The 17,237-nt window shown below is 33.7% G+C and overlaps 1 protein-coding gene across 1 annotated transcript in view; it reads right to left on the bottom strand.

The window, feature by feature from the left end:
* LOC112036525 (probable LRR receptor-like serine/threonine-protein kinase At1g56140) overlaps nucleotides 1–17,237 on the bottom strand; it is a 48,229-nt gene that overhangs the window by 14,807 nt on the left and 16,185 nt on the right. Inside the window, 4 exon segments of the mRNA XM_065776837.1 lie at nucleotides 936–1,079; nucleotides 1,305–1,591; nucleotides 2,550–2,614; nucleotides 10,337–10,381. Coding sequence (XP_065632909.1) covers nucleotides 936–1,079; nucleotides 1,305–1,591; nucleotides 2,550–2,614; nucleotides 10,337–10,381 — 541 coding nt within the window.

The raw sequence follows: 17,237 nt of genomic DNA, 5'->3' as shown, positions 1-17,237 counted from the left end.
TAGTAAAAAGTTCTCTCAAAACTCAAAAGTAAGAGTTTAAGCCTTACTTCACTGTATTTTTTAACCCCTTTTCCTAGGGATTTTCCATGTATATCTCTGTGCATTTGTCCCATTTCATAGTTCTTCTTTCCTACTTTATTTTGCATGCCATTTTTAATTAAGACAATGGTAACCTAAATATACTAGCGTCTACAGTTTAGGTGTTTTAACCCATTGGACAATCCCAAAAACCTAACTCTTAGGTACATTTGTCATTGTATATGTAAGGGCAGTGATTACCTATTACAACTGTATACTAACAAACTTTTGTGAGAGTGTTTTTCTTCCACCTTTGTATTCTCCCTATTTTAGTAAAAAATCACTCCTGGACGCAGGCCTAACCAAATTACTTAAACCTTTATCTTCCCTTGTGTGATAGTTTATTTTACTTTTCTATTATATTTTATTTTTTTACAAAAACACAGATAACTATAAAAACTTATGGTATCTTAATGATTAATTCTCAAAAAAGGGTTTGGCTTATCTCTAATACTTTTTTTAACTGGACACCTTCTTTCTTTTTAAATAACAATGACAATTGGTAGTGAGTTTTAATCTCTACCTTTTATTTAGTTAGTGGGCAATGTGACAGTTTTTTATTAAAATAAAAGGATATTCTTTTTTAAAAAGTACTAGAGATAAACCAAATTTTCCAAAAAACACACACTCTCTCTTAGATCCTTATTGGCGCTTTAAGAGTTCTATGGCCATCATAATCCCATGTCACGCTGCAATGATTATTAAAAATACAAAACACTTAATGCTTTGTCCAAAGATATATACTTATATATAGTATAGTGACAAAAAAAAAAAAAAGTGTAACAAAATACAAATTTATTTTTCATTTTAAAAATAAACATTATAATTCAACAACAGTTCAATATTAAAGTACAGACCTGGATATAGATATCAAAAACACGCCTCCCAAGACTTCTCCACGTAGCAGAGTTTTGAAAAGCTATTTCTGCAAACTGGAGAGTAACATTGTAGTTGCCATTCTTAAGTCCTGTTAGTGTATAGATTAGCCCATTGGGCTTAGCCTAGTATATTACTTGTACTATACTTCTATTACTTGTACTGCACACATACCTAGCCTATATAAAGGCTCTCTTTTGTATATTGATATAGTATATTACTTGTACTATACTTCTATTACTTGTACTGCACACATACCTAGCCTATATAAAGGCTCTCTTTTGTATATTGATATACACATAATATTATACAGACTATTCAGTCATTCTCTCTCTTTTTATATTATTAACAAGTCCCAAACCATAGTATCTTAATGATGAAGGAGAGAGTCGAGCTGTCTGGAATAACTTTGAATCTAAAGTATTTGTGAATTCAGAATTATTCGAACTGTTATACTGATATAGAGTAGTGTAGACCTCTGTCCCCCCCGTAAAATATCCAGCATTGGTAACTGCCCACTTTCTTGTGTTAGTCACATAATATGTAGTTTCATTAAGGCTGTCATTATCCCTCTCATATATAATCCCAGTAGATGAAGTAATTTGAGGACCACCACACTTAATTGCAAACTCAGAATCTGAAACTCGAAATAAGAGAAGAACTTACTGCTTTGTAGGCTAATAAAATTTACAAGTTTGCATCACGAATTCTCAATTGTGTTTAGAAGCAAGTTTTGTATTTCATTGTAGAAACCTAATTCAAGTCTAGTAGTCTATTACCGAGAAAGTAAAATATAAGCTATAAAATAACGCAATACATTTTTAAGTTGAACATCTATATTAATTTTGATAATCTTTTGATGCGCTATATCATTCATCTATTTTCAACAATTTTCATTTCTTTTTTATTCTTTTTTCTATTATTCTTACCCTTTTTGTGTAATTTTTTATTATCATAATTATCTCCTTTAATTATAAAGTTTAGTTGTACCTAAAAAAATTTGGAAAACATAATGCACTATAATAGAAGATATGAGAAGAAATGGACCACCTTAAAAAAGAATAATAATATCAATTAAACAGTCATTTAATACTAAAATGATATATTTTTAGAGGCAGAGAAATAAAAAAAATACTTGTAAAAATTTCTGCATTTTTTAAGAAAATAAATTATTTTCAATTAATTTTAGAAAACAAATTATACATTATACACATTACAAAATAATTATTATATATTTCCGCACTTCTTGGCTGTTTATGAGATATGCAAACCCGAACACCACATCCTCTCTCATTGATCAGTACTGTTAAAGGTTTCGTGGCAGTAGTTCATTTCTTTTCCGTCTCTCGCATTAATAGATACTTGTGATTAATAATTTCCAAGTAGCACTTAAAAAAGCTAGATCCTATTTTCATGAGAATCATAGATTAGGGATGCTTCCTTGGTGTACTTTATCCATATGAGTGTTTGGTAAACATTTGAAGTTCGATCACTATTTGAAATCGTCTCGTTGTTTTGCCTCAATAGTCAATACCTACTAGTGCTTTCCAATCTCGCAATCAGGGGTAAGATTTTAAGTTTTGAACTGTACTTACAATTTCCAGAGCCTCGATTGCAAGGAAAGCCCCGTTGAAGACAATTCAATCCTGAAGGAAAAGCACTACAAGAAGAATAAAAGTGCACATTAGTTATTCAAACAGCTATGCATGATTGATAAATATGTTCATACTTGGGATTTCCTATAATGTGAAATAGTCCCTTGGTGATATGCAAATTAAAATTTTCCTAATAATACTAACTCATGATTGCTCCATGATAATAGAATCTTTAAATAAATTATGAGTGGTGGTTGTCTATTGCAAGATAGTAATTGCAATAACAAGGAATTACTGTGTTGTGAAGAACATGAAAACCACTAAAAACAAGCAATACACAACATAAAATTTAATGTAGTTGGACCCCAACTCTTGTAAAGCCAAACAAACTATACTATCAAAGATGGGAATTACAACTACATAATTAACCCCCAAAAAAAAAAAAAAACCAAATTTATAATTCTCTAAAACACAAACACAAAAAAACTTCTCACAATCAGAAAAATTAAGCCAAATTCCAATCCATCCAAAACAAACTCTTAATACTAACTCACAAACTTGATACTCTCATTTTAATAACCTAAAGAAAGTACTAGACATATCTATGCTTGTACTCTAAAAAGACTAGTTAAGTTAAATTGTGACTCAACCTATTCAATTATATAACTTAGTTTGACCTAATAAATATCTGATGTGGGACACAACATATGCCCACAAAGTACACTTATCAAATCAAATCCATACAATATGAAATATTACAATATCCCCCACTTAAATTGATGTTGAACTCATTAGGTCCTACATGGTGTGCCTGTGAATCACATGGTGTTACCAAGTTGGGTCATTGCTTGCAAGTAAGAATCTCCTTTGTGTTTTTGTGGTTGTCAAACCTTACCTTTCCAATTTGAGTATATATATTATAAGTATTTAATCACTTATTATCTAAGAGATTTATAATGCTAGATGATGACCATCATATAATACTTATTTTGTTGTATAATATTTATGTTTGGCCACAATATTTTTGAATACTTTGAAAATTTATTTTCTTAATTCATATTTTATTTTAAAAAATTATATAATAATATAAGACTATAACATATTATAATATTTACCCTTAAAAGTAGATTTACTTTTTAAACTGATTAAATGATTTTGAAATCTATAAATAATAATTTAAAGCATAAAATACTTTTATATTCTAAAATTGCACAAATTTACACAACCTCCCAAACACTTTTTCAACCACTCTATTCTCAAAACCAAATATGAAGACCTCAATTGCAAACACCCAACTCATTGTCTCAATGAAATTAAAGAAATTATTTGTAAGTATTAACATAAAAAGAACATGATTAAAAAAAGAAAAATTTGCTAAAAACACATCCATTTATCAAAATTTAATAGTTTTTATTTGGGCTTCCACACCCTTTAAAAAAACTGAAAATAATTTGAAATCATCATCAATTTTTATTTTTATCACTATGGCTCATATTGCATAAAATAGCATTAAAAAAAAATCTACAAAGAAACCTACAAATTATGAGTTCTAACACAAATTAAAAAAAAAAAAAAAAATAGCTAACTTCATAAATAATCAATTAGAATGTTTCTTTTTCTTTAATTCCAAAAAAAAAAAAAAAAAAACATTTATAAGACTTTTCCAAACCAAAATCCCAGACACACAAAGACTAAAACAATTACAATTTTACAAAATCCAAAATGTCTACTTCAACATCAAATCGTAAGCTACTCACTAAATAAAAATGCAAGCTCCCTTCCTTTGTCATAGCCTACTCATACGGGTTAGAATTAAATGGTACCACAATGTCGGAGTTACATAGGTGTCATTGAAAGGTTGAAAGTAAAGATATCGTTTTTTGTTTGAGTGTATTTGAGATGGGATAGCATGAAGGTTATAGGCATGTGTATATAAAGAGTAAAAGTGAAAATGGTAAATGGAAATGCAAAGAGTTTTTTGTGTGTGAGAGAGAAGAAAAGTCTTGAAACATTGAACCAAATGAAACAAATATAGTCTTAAGACATTGAATAAAAAATTTAACAAAAAGTAGTTTTGAAACATTGAACTAAAGGAAATAAAAAGTCTCTATTTTTAAATTTATTCTTATCTTTAATATAACTTAAGAGTATTTCAATTCTCTTTATAGAGTGTGCCATATGGCAGAACCTCATGTTTTCCTGCATGGGATCTTTGCTTATATATATATATATATATATTAATTATTCAATTTTATTGCTTTTAAGTGCAATCAAATCTGATTTTCTAAAAATTAGCATTTAGCATCCAAAAACAATTACTATATATATTTTAAAATTTACTTAACAATACACCCTACATCACATCTCTTATTTTAACACACAACCTATTAAAATAATATAAATAAAACATAAAATAATATAAACAACTAATAAAAATTCATTTCACTCTCTCTCTCTTCTCTCTCTCTCTCTCCTCTCTCTCTCTCTCTCTCTCTCTCTCTCATGAGCAGCCAATAACCAAAAGTCACCACAAAGCCTAAGAGCAACAATAATCGGATCCAAAGAATGCAAAACCCACACAAATAGATAAAACATAGAAAAACTACGAATTCAAATAAAAAACCCAAGTTGCCACCACCAACAACCTAGCACCCACCACACGCCAACAAGAGAGCAAATCCATGATCTCAACCAACAAGCAACCACTACAGCAACTAGCCACAAGAACCACCCACTACAATGAAAGCCACCCATGAAGCCTAGCTATGAAACCCAATCAAAACTTTAACCATAAAAAACTAGATCGGACCATTGCCACTGAAACCATATCGGAACCACCACACGAGCCACAAATCATTGTCACAAACCACGATCTACAAGGAGGGGAGAGAGAGAGAGAGAGGAGAGAGAGAGAGAGAGAGAGATGGGGAGAGCAAGAGAAGAGAGAGAGAGATGTTGGGTGAGAGGCAGAGAGAGAGAGAGAGAAGAGAGAGAGTGATTATTTTTGAATGAAAAGAGAAATTAAATTTAATGATTAGCTTGTGCCTACAAAAATTGCTAAGAACATTAGTATTGATGGTACTAAAAACTATATTTCCAATTTTAGCTACCAACATCACAAAAGAAGAGCTACATCAATGGGGTNATCCAAACTTTAACCATAGAAACTAGATCGGACCATTGCCACTGAAACCATATCGGAACCACCACACGAGCCACAAATCATTGTCACAAACCACGATCTACAAGGAGGAGGAGAGAGAGAGAGAGAGAGAGAGAGAGAGAGAGAGAGATGTTGGGTGAGAGGCAAAGAGAGAGAGAGAGAGAGAGAAAGAGAGTGATTATTTTTGAATGAAAAGAGAAATTAAATTTAATGATTAGCTTGTGCTACAAAAATTGCTAAGAACATTAGTATTGATGGTACTAAAAACTATATTTCCAATTTTAGCTACCAACATCACAAAAGAAGAGCTACATCAATGGTGTCATTGTTAAAAAAATTAACAACCTTGCTACAATAAACTGCCAACTTTGGCAGTCTACTGTAGCAATAAAGGCAAAACAAAAAAAAAAAAAAAAGTTTATTCCATCCTATCTCTTTCTTTTATTTAAAAAAAAAATTTCCTCTCTCTCTCTCTCTCTCTCTCTCTCTCTCTCTCTCTCTCTCTCTCTCTCTCTCTCTCTCTCTCTCTCTCTCTCTCTCTCTCTCTCTCATGGCTAGGTTCGTGGTGGTGGATTGGTGTGGTGTCATAGTGATGGGTTGGTGTTGGATTGGGTGGGTTCATCGGTGTGGGTTTATGGGGGTAGGTGTCGGATTGGGTAGGTTCGTCGACGTGGGATTGGGTGTGTGTGGGTGGGTGGGTTTGTTAGTGTGGGATCGAGTGGGTGTGGGTAGGTTCGTGGTGTTAGGTTGGGTGGGTTTTGTGGTGGTGGCTACCATTTTTTTTTCTGCCATAGTTTGTGGTTCTGGTGGTTAGTTATGGCTGTGATGGTGGTGGATTTTGGCAATGGTAGTGGCTGTGTTGGTTGTGTTTTTTTTTTCTTCGTGGGTTATGGTTATGGTTGTGATTGTGGTTGTTGTGGTTGTGGCTGGCTCCTGATGTTTGTGGTGGATGTTTTTATTATTATTTTAAAGAGTTATTTATATTATTTTAATCAAAGTGGTAAAAAATTAAAACTATTGATGTTGGGTGTGTTATAAAGTGGTGTGTTAAAATAGAATAAGTGAGTTTTTAAGAAGCTTAAAGCTAAAAAAATTTAGCAACATCAATGCTAATGCTCTAAGGTTAGTAGTTTATTTTATTTTATTTCTTTCGTAAGAAAACACTAAAATAAGTATTAAGGAGTTTTCCACCAACAATTTGGGAAGATGATGTGGCAGCTTGAAAACCAAACAAATGAACATTAATTTGTTATATCTTATTTATTTTTAAAGAAATGCTATGTTCACAACATATTCACAACACTTTCACAACAAATCATAGGTGACAGGTTCTTAAAAATTTATCACCAATGATTTGTTATGAAAGTGTTGTAAAAATGTCGTGAACGTAACACTTCTGTTATTTTATTGTAAGTATATAAATAATTAATATTGTATGTGTTAATTCAAATAAATTAGTTTGGATTAAGATGATTTAAATAAGTTATGATTTGTTTTGTTGATAAATTTTTAAAAAATTAAACTTTATTTTTACATGATTGAAATAAATGTAGACAATAAATAAAGGTAGTCATGGCTTTCTAGAAAATTACAAATTGTCAATGTTGGGTTATAGATTGATCCTAGTTAATAAATTCAACAACCCAAGTTGATTAATTAGGTCAAATTACATAGAAATCATGAAGGCACCAACATATCACCAAATAAACTAATATGCAGTGGAAATTAAATGACACAGTAATTTGTTGACGAATGGGGAAAACCTCTCGCAAGGAAAAAACTCTGTTGGGTGAATTTCAGATCACCACTCCCAAGAATCCACTAATCAAGAACAAGTGGTTACAAGTATAAGAAATCTTACCACTATCCTGGCCTATCCCAAAATACTAACTTATAGTTGAACCTTTACTCTGATCTCCAATTAGACTTGATCATTTAGTAGACTTCTTCTATTGCATGGATCCTAGTACATGACTAACTCCAAGCAACTGATTGATTGTTGTTGGCTGCAAAGTTCTTCACTTCAAAGCACGTTGAAGATCAGGAAGCACTTGATTACAAAACCCTAAGGCACACAAAATGCAGTAGCTTTTCATAGAGTGTATGAGTTCTCTAATTGAGTTTCTATCTCTTTGATGACTTTAAAATAATTCTTTTTTATGGTCTAGGGTTGTAGAGAGAGAAACCCTAATAATTCAAGTCATTATGGGCCGAAATTTAGATCTAAGAATTCTAAATTTGTAAGTCTCTATAGATCGAGCTTGTATCAAACTTCTTCATTAAATCTCGATGGATGCTAGTATCGAGACTAGTGTCGAGCTTCAATTGCTTTTCTTTACTTGTTACTTGGATCAATCTTCATGTCTTTAATGATACTACTTGTAAAGTAAATTTCATATACTTGTTGATACATTAAACCCAACTTAGATCTACCCAAATACAAGTAAAGAGCGTTTTGTCATAAGTATGCCAATACATAGAAAATATGACCCTAACAGTCAACATGCCTTTACCATCCAAAGAAGAAGTAGAGAACTTGCAAGTTCATGCAAGATCTAGCCATAAGCCATGAAAGGCATGATGACAATAGAGGGTCACAAAATAGTGGCAAAAACTAGGGGAACTATAGTTGTAGAAGTGTTAAAAAGCTTTCAAGGATTGCAAATCAGTGCAACTAAAAAGTAGTAAAAACAAGTTTCAGACATAAAACTATAAAAATGTTGGCGAAAACACCATTATGGTTCTTACATTTTAGGGTTATAGTCAATTTGATCTCTACATTTTCAACTTAAAATCAATTTGGTAGTAGTTAATTTAATCCATGTTATAATCAATTTGGTCCTTACAATTGACGGCGATGAACCCACCATGGCTAGTCACTCTCCTCCCTTGTCGTTCACCACCACTCATTTGGTCTCTCCTTCGATATGTGATGGTGTGAGGGTTTGAGTTTTTTGGTGGTTCAAAATATGTCTTAGTTGTGGTTGAAATTTGATTTTAGGGTCTGGTGGTGGTGATGTATGGTAGGGGTGGCGGTAATTCGGGTTTGGTGGTGGTGGATTTGGATTTGGTGGTGGGGCTAGACTATTGGGGTGGTGGTAATTTGAGTTTGGTAGTGGTGGATCTGGATTAGTGGTGGTGCTAAATTGTCAAGGAGGTGGTGGTGATTTGGGATGTGATAGCCTAGTGAATCTGGGTTAAGTGATGATGAACATAATTGCAAGAAAATCGTAAGAAAGTAAAAAAGAAAATTGAAAAAGGATGTGAAAATCTATTTGGGCATTAAAATTTTGACACGTCAACATTAGGCATGCCAACAGTGTACACCATTAGCCATGTAAGTATTTTCCGTTAATAAGTTAATAGTGGGAACCAAATTGATTGTAAGTTGAAAATAATAAGATCAAATTGACTGCTAACAAAATGTATGGATTAAATTGACTTTAACCCCAAAATGTAGGGTCTAAAATGATTTTTTCGCTAAAAATGGTTTATCCTTTACACCTATACATCATTCGCTAAGGAAAGCTAAATGCTTGTCTTTAAAAAATAGAAAGAAAAAAAAAATTGAAGAATGTAGAGAAAGGTACTTCCTGGTGGAAGAAGAAGAACCTTTTTTTTTTTTTTTTTTTTTTTTTTTTTTTTGAGAATCAGGAAGAAGAAGAACCTTGCGGACAAGGTTGGTTCATAGGAGAATATTCTTCCATAAGTAAATAATTTTTTATTAAAAATATTTTTACTTTATATATATGGAAATGAACACAAAGAATTAGAAAGATCAACGATGGATATTATGTACAAGAGAGCAACTCTAAAAAATCTGTAATGGAGTTACAGTTAGTAAAATCCCATGCTTGATACCAATCAAACAACAAAGATCTAGTAAACAACAGGGTAAATTGTAAAGTACACCACTAAAATTTGTGGTTATTTGAATTTTATACCCTAAAATTTTAAAAATTGAATTTCACACAGTAAAGTTTCCTTCCATTAGCAAAAACAGCCTCTTTGTTAGGAAACTAGTCATATAGCCGTTAAGCAGCAACTAGCATCTAACATGTAATTTTCTTTGTCACCTAAGCTATCCGAAATTGACGCCATTTCACATAAAATTAAAATCCATTAAAACAGTCCCCATTATTAATGTAGGTAAAACGTACATTTAGCAGAAATAGTGGTTGATGATTTATGCTACGAGAGAAGCTACATCAATAATAATTTTACAATATTTTTACAACAAATTATAGGTGGTTAGTTGTCATTGGTTCAAATTTGAAATTAACACTAAGATTATTTTTTTGCCCCAACAATAACAACTAGTAACAACCTGCCATTTAGGATTTGTTGTAAAAATATTGTAGACATTTTATTTCTCTTTACACTACACATTAAGAAACGCGTTCCAAAATATTTGGGCATGTTCAGAACCTCATGACTATGAGTGAGCCTCCAATACCAAAAGCCCCAGTGCCAGAACCGACAACTTAAGCTGTTAGCAACAGCCATATTATAAAAAGATCTATAACATGTTAAGTTGTCAACTGGATTAGAAACGGCAATTTTTGTTTTAACACATTCATCACGGTAAAATTCAGCTATTGAAATATAGCATGGATAGATTTACCTTATGCCTGGACTCTCTGTTGTGAAATTGTTGCCAACTAAATTACTGCATAAAATAGCCAGTAAGATTTCCATGTCAGTTTCATTTTTAGTAAAACCAGAGTTTTCAAGCCTATATTCAAAATTCAAGATTTTTTGGGGACCTTAGGGGGGACGTGGCATTCCAGAGTAGCAGGATATAGAAAATTAGGAATACAAACAAATCAAATGGAAATCAATCAAATACAATATGATTGCTCAAAGTTCTATTGTATTCGATTATTCAGAGATAAATAACTGTAAAGGAGTTGCCTTTGTATAAGAGTGTAATTACAAGAATGAGTGCTGTACAGGTATGTTTGCAATACATGAAAAATAAATTGGACCTAAAACCTAATGGGTTAGTACTCTAACAACACCCCTCCAACTCAAGAAGGATGAGGGGCCAATTTAAGTTTGTTAACTAAAGTATGAAAATGTGTCGTAGGATGTAACTTTGTAAAGATGTCGACAGGTTGATCTTGTGAATAGACAAAGAGCAGCTTTAGAGAATCCTGATGAAGATGCCTAACAAAGTGGCAATTGATTTCAATGTGCTTGATTTGTACATAGAAGACATCATCACGAGAAAGGGCATGATATTTAGCCTTGTTATTTAAGTAGCTCACTATAAATTGTTTCTTACTTCGTCAAGAGATCAAAAATGAGTCAAGGAGGAAACAATATTGTGGACTGGTGATTGCTGGGGTCTCTAACCTAGTCATCATTAGAGTAGGCTCACAAGACAAGAGAAGACTGGGCAAAAAAGTGCAGATTGTGGAAAAAAGTACCCTTTAGATATCAAAGAATGTGTAAGAAGACTGCATAGTGAGTCAATAGTATGGCAAACATGAGCTGGCCCATCTGATGCATAACATAAGAGATGTTTAAACAGGTGAATAAGAGATAGACTAAGATGCCAACCAATTGTAAATAGAGGGTAGGATTAGGCAATTATTCTCCAGAGGATAGTCAGAAACACAATAAGCTCGATTGCATAATCATCAATCTTATTGTCAGTAAGGCCAATTAGAGATAGAAGGTTGGAGGTGTACTTGGCTTGGATCAGATAGAAACAATTAGTACAGAAGGTAATTTCAAACCCCAGAAAATAGCTAAGATTTCTAAGATGTTTCAACCCCAAGTGTTGATGAAATAAATCATTGAGATCCTAAATGCCAATAAGGTCATCACTAGTGATGACTATGTCACCAACATGTGGAAGAAGCAAAATGGTGTCTTTATCAGTGCAACTAAGAAATAAGGCAAAATCATAAGAATTGGCATAATAGAACAAGCGAGAGACTGTGGAGCTGAACTTAGCAAATCACGTTTCGAGGGACCTACTTAAGACTGTAAACTGCATGATGAAGCCAACAAACCATGTTTGGTGGATGAGAGAGAGCAATAGGAGGTTACATATATACTTCTTTACTCAAGTTCCCATTTAGAAAGGCATTTTTCACATCCATTTGAAAAATGTTCCATTATCAAGAGGTTGCAAAATCCAAGAGAATGTGAATGGATGAGAGGCGAGCAACCAAAACAAGGTATTTTCATAGTGAATGTCGTACACCTGCGTACAATATTTTGCAACAAGACAATCCTTGTATCTTTCAATGGATCTATCAATCTGACTATTAATCTTGAAGACCCATATAAAACCAACCATAGATTTTACTAGAGGAAGATTAAACTAGTCTCAAGTATGGTTCTTATTCCACTCTTTACAAAAAATTGGTTGAAAGCCTAGTTTATCTTATTGTCACTCGTCCAAACATTTCTTATAATTTTCACCATAGAGAATGTGAATGGATGAGAGGCGAGCAACCAAAACAAGGTATTTTCATAGTGAATGTCGTACACCTGCGTACAATATTTTGCAACAAGACAATCCTTGTATCTTTCAATGGATCTATCAATCTGACTATTAATCTTGAAGACCCATATAAAACCAACCATAGATTTTACTAGAGGAAGATTAAACTAGTCTCAAGTATGGTTCTTATTCCACTCTTTACAAAAAATTGGTTGAAAGCCTAGTTTATCTTATTGTCACTCGTCCAAACATTTCTTATAATTTTCACCAGGTGAGATAGTTCCTATTTACTCCACAATCGACTCATAATGATGTTGTCATGTGCATTCTTCGATATCTTAAGTGCACTTCCACAAATCGAAGGCCAATTACTGGTTATTGTTTTCTTTCTAATTCCTCTATGATTTATTGGCGAAGTAAGAAACAAACCATAGTGGATAGCTCCAGCACTGAAGCAAAATCTCATGCCCTTACTAATACCACATCTAAACTCCTTTGGCTTTGATGGCTTCTCAAGGATTTAGGTATGTCCACATCCTCTGCCCCTCATCTTCATGAGCAGACCAAACACATCAAAATTGATTGTTATTTTTTTCATAATCATCTTGTCCATGGTGCTATCTGGCTGCTTTTAGTCTCCACTTAAGATTAGCTTGCAGATATCTTCACAAAGTCGCATTCTAAAGAATGTCTTTGTGCTTTGGTTGACAAACTCAAGTTGGTCTCCCAATGACCATGAGTTTGAAGGGGAGCTATTACATGTGATTTGGGCTTTAGGCCCACTTCAGTGTAATACTCTCGTATTACACTCCTATGCCTCTTATATAAGGCGCTCTTATATATTTTATTCATTGAGGAATACAATACAATTGATTTAGTATTTATAACGTTTATCATATCATTTCACATTTTTTTAGTGGAAAAATTTTGTTTTCAAGTCAACATCAGCTTGCTAGATAAAAGGTCTATTTGATTGGAAGAATGGAAAAGTGAGAAGATATAAAATATTTAGGCCCCGTTTGGTTTAAAGCTAACTCAAACTCAGTTCTCAGTTCTAAAACTCGTAACTCATAACTCAATTCACAAACTTAGTTTCACTCAAAAATTACAAAACACATGTTTGGGTTGAGTTCTTATTTACATATCTCTACCACTTTTCCTCAAACCCGTGGACCCCATAACTGACACTACTCACTGTTGCATCTGTTGCTACCCGTGTCTCTCCATCTCTATCTCTCTATCTTCTCTCTCCCTTCAACCCACAGCCACTCATCGGCGCCATCAACCACTACCAATCCACCACCACTAACCCAGCCACTAGCCACCATCAACCACTACAAACCGATCCACCACCACAAACCCAGCAACCATCAACAAAACCCATTTATCAACCATTGACAAAATCAAAACCTATTTATCAAAATCAAAATAAAGCCCAACACCGACGACAAAATCACAGTGACAAAATCAAAACCCAGCTCTAGCGATCATGGTCTTGGTGTTTCGAGGCTCTCGCTTTGATGATGGCGGCAGAACTAGGCTGAACCGATCTCTGGTCTTTGGTCTTGGCTTAGTCTGATTCGTCAGTGTCCCTTTTCTTTTCTGGTCTTGCTCTCTCTCTGGGCCAGTGAGAAGAGAGAGCACTGGGTAAAAGAAAAAAAAAATGAAGAAGGAGAAGTTACAGAGAACGGGTTGGAGAGAGAGAGACGTTACTTGATGGGACAAGTCATACGGGTGGGCTCCACGAGGTCAAAAGATTTACAAAAATTCCACTGAACTCAAACTCAGTTTGAAGGGTGAAAACAGAAAACAACATTTGCTGTTTTCGGTTTTCATGTTTTTCACTCAACCCAAACTGAGTTTGAATGATGAAAACTAGGAGAGGAAATCAAGCCAAACACTCTAGTATTCAGTGGGTCCCACACAATTCTTAGTTTGAGTGATGAAAACGGGCTTATCCAAACGGGGCCTTAGTTTTCTATCAATGTGTGTTTGGTTGGAGGGATGAAAAAATTGAGGAATGAAAATTTCTTTTATTTGGTTGAGTAGACACGGGGCCTTAGTTTTCTATCAATGTGTGTTTGGTTGGAGGGATTGAAAAATTGAGGAATGAAAATTTCTTTTATTTGGTTGAGTAGAAAATATAATTTATATAAATATAATCTTATGGTGAAGGTGGCTAGAGGGTAGTTGAGACACATTAAACTGGCCAGTATTGAAAGAGAGGGAAAGAAAGAGAGACATTTCGCCATCACCCCACTGCCATTATTGATCGAAACTAGCCAGAACTAGCAGCGGGTCCTATCTCGCTGAATCAGTAGTAACGTGAGAGAGAAAGGACAGACCACCACGGCAACACACCACCACCTTTGCCCCCTGCTTCGATGTCCAGACCATCAACAGATCTGCTCTGATCCGTGGCTTAAGAGAGAGAGAGAGAAGAAGAAGAAGAAGAAGAGAGTTGAAGCAAAAATATAATGCTCTGATACATGGCTTTTTTTTTTTTTTTTTGATATACACTGATCCGTGGCTTAAGAGAGAGGACAAAGAAAGAGAGAAGAAGAAGAAGATAGATGACAGAAGAGAGAGAGAGAGAGAGAGAGAGAGAGAGAGAGAGAGAGAGAGACACCGTTGAAGCAAAAATACAATTTTAAAACAAAATTTTAGCGTTGGTGAGGAAAGTGTGTAGCCACAAGTGGCATGTCACTGCTCCTCGCCAAGTATTTTGGACCAATTTGGTGATATTGATATGTAACTAGACTAATGCAAATGCTCTAAAATTACTAATATTTCGCACATGAACCAACAATATTTTATAACTTAGTTTTTTTTTAGGGTTAGAACACTAGCAATGGGGATGTAAAAAAAAATACATATTTTACATTCTCAAACACTATTTTATTTATGGGATAATTATAGTAAACCCACCTGGGGTTAGGCCCGTTTTCACTTTGTCCACTTGTTGTTTAAAACTTTACACTTTACCCACCTGAACTTCAATCCGTTATCCACCTCTCCCTTTGCCGTTAGAAAAACATATTTTTAAGAAAAAACAAACATAACAAAGATAAAAAAAGTTAGGGTTTTTTTATTGCTTAAGAACTTCTATGAGAACAAATTTTCTCAATGCAAAATGAATTTTTAACCAAGCCCCATGTTAAACAAAAGATATATCGGAGCAAATAACAACAAAAACAACAAGGACAAGGACAACGTTGTGAAAACTGGCCTTCCTTAGTTTCTTCCCCAACCTGGTTTCTCAATCCCATAATCTTCACCATCACTCCCAGACCTAGAAGTCGAACTTGAATTCAAATTCAAATCTGCACCACTTTCCCCAAACCCCACTTCCTTCCAATCCTATCCAACAACCCACACCCTCAACGGCGTAATCGGCCTCTCCTCCACGCTCAGCCCCAACACCACCAACTCGAACCCAATTAATGCAAAGTTCCAAAGCATATCCAAAACCAAAACCGACTTACTTTGAGTACACCCAGTTGTTTTGCCTCTCCTCCAACTACTCTATTGCGTTCTCCCTTACCCAAACTGATGGCTCTTGGAGTGGGGCCACACAGAGGCAGCGGCATGCGCATGATGCTCGACCCACAAGCGAATTTACCCAATTTCTTTGAAGATTTTTCTGGGTATTTTTTGCTTTCAGATTTTGACGTTATTCTTTTTTGGGATTTACTCGTGGGCTGCTGTGGTTTTGGTGTGTTCTTATTGTTAAGATCTCATCGAAGATAGTGCTTGTGATAAAGACTAAGCTGAATCTACACTTGAACACTTTAATACTTTCTCCCTTTGGGAGCTCTGTGCACGTGTTGGTCATTAGCTTGTGGGTTTTGAGTATATGGGTGCTGTTTTGATAAAAATGAGGTTGCTTTTTAGGCAAAGAAATAACTAAGAGTATAGATCCAAACCAATACATGTTTGAATAACCCATTCGACAAATCCAAACAACTAAGAGTACCTCCACTTTGTTCTCATAGAAGTTCTTAAGCAATAAAAAACCCAAACTTTTTGATCTTTGTTATGTTTGTTTTTCCCTAAAAATATGTTTTTCTAACGGCAAAGGGAAAAGTGGGTAACGGATGAGTAATAGATTGAAGTTCAGATAAGTAAAGTGTAAAGTTTTAAACAATAGGTAGGTAAAGTGAAAACAAGCCTAACCCTAGGTGGGTTTACTGTAATTATCACTTTATTTATTTTACCAGCCTATTTAACAATACACCTACCATCTCAATTTTTATTTTTATATACAACTCAATAAAATAATATAAACTATCCTATCCAAAGTTGTCAAAATTGGGATCTTACGTAGGATCGTGGGAGGTAGGTAGAATCGTGGATCGTAGGATCGGATCGTAAATCGTAAGATCCTATCTATTTTCAGATTTTAATCAAAAAACCTATTGATAGTGACTTTGTATGTTATATAATCACTTAAAATATAAATTCATCCATTAAAAAAAAATTGCATCATAAAATGTAATTTACAAGCACTACATTGTTCTTATGTCATTCTAATAAAACAAAATATATTTAACTTTTGACATAATGTATGTAAAAAGTTCAGTATATGTTTAATTAGCAACTAAGTATCAAAATAATATCTACACATATGAAAAATGTTTTCCAAATTCTAAGTTCCAAATCCAAAATAAGTTAGGCTAATTAGCACATAAAAACTAGCTAACTACAAATTTACAATATGTAATCCAAAGTAAACTAGCTAATTACGAATATAAAATCCAAAAGAGAATTCTCATTCTAAAGTTCTTCTAATCTAATCACTGTCATTGTCATATCTCATTTCATCATCTAAATATTTTAGGTTTTATTTTTGAAAACGTTAAACTTAAGTACTATGATTTTTTTTGAGATTTTATGTTGACATAGGGGTAAATTTGGGACTTCAATTCATTATTGGGTTTCTGATAACCCGTTGGACTTGTGGGTTTAAGTGGATTATCTTACCCAAATGAATCCCACTTAAAACAAAAAAAAAAAAAAAAAAAAAAACCAAATGGTAGGATCGATAGGATCATATACGATCCTA

This window comes from Quercus suber, unplaced genomic scaffold, assembly GCF_002906115.3.
Source record: "Quercus suber isolate HL8 unplaced genomic scaffold, Cork oak 2.0 scaffold_143, whole genome shotgun sequence".
Lineage (NCBI taxonomy): Eukaryota > Viridiplantae > Streptophyta > Magnoliopsida > Fagales > Fagaceae > Quercus > Quercus suber.
This window is presented reverse-complemented; position numbering and strand designations above follow the sequence as displayed.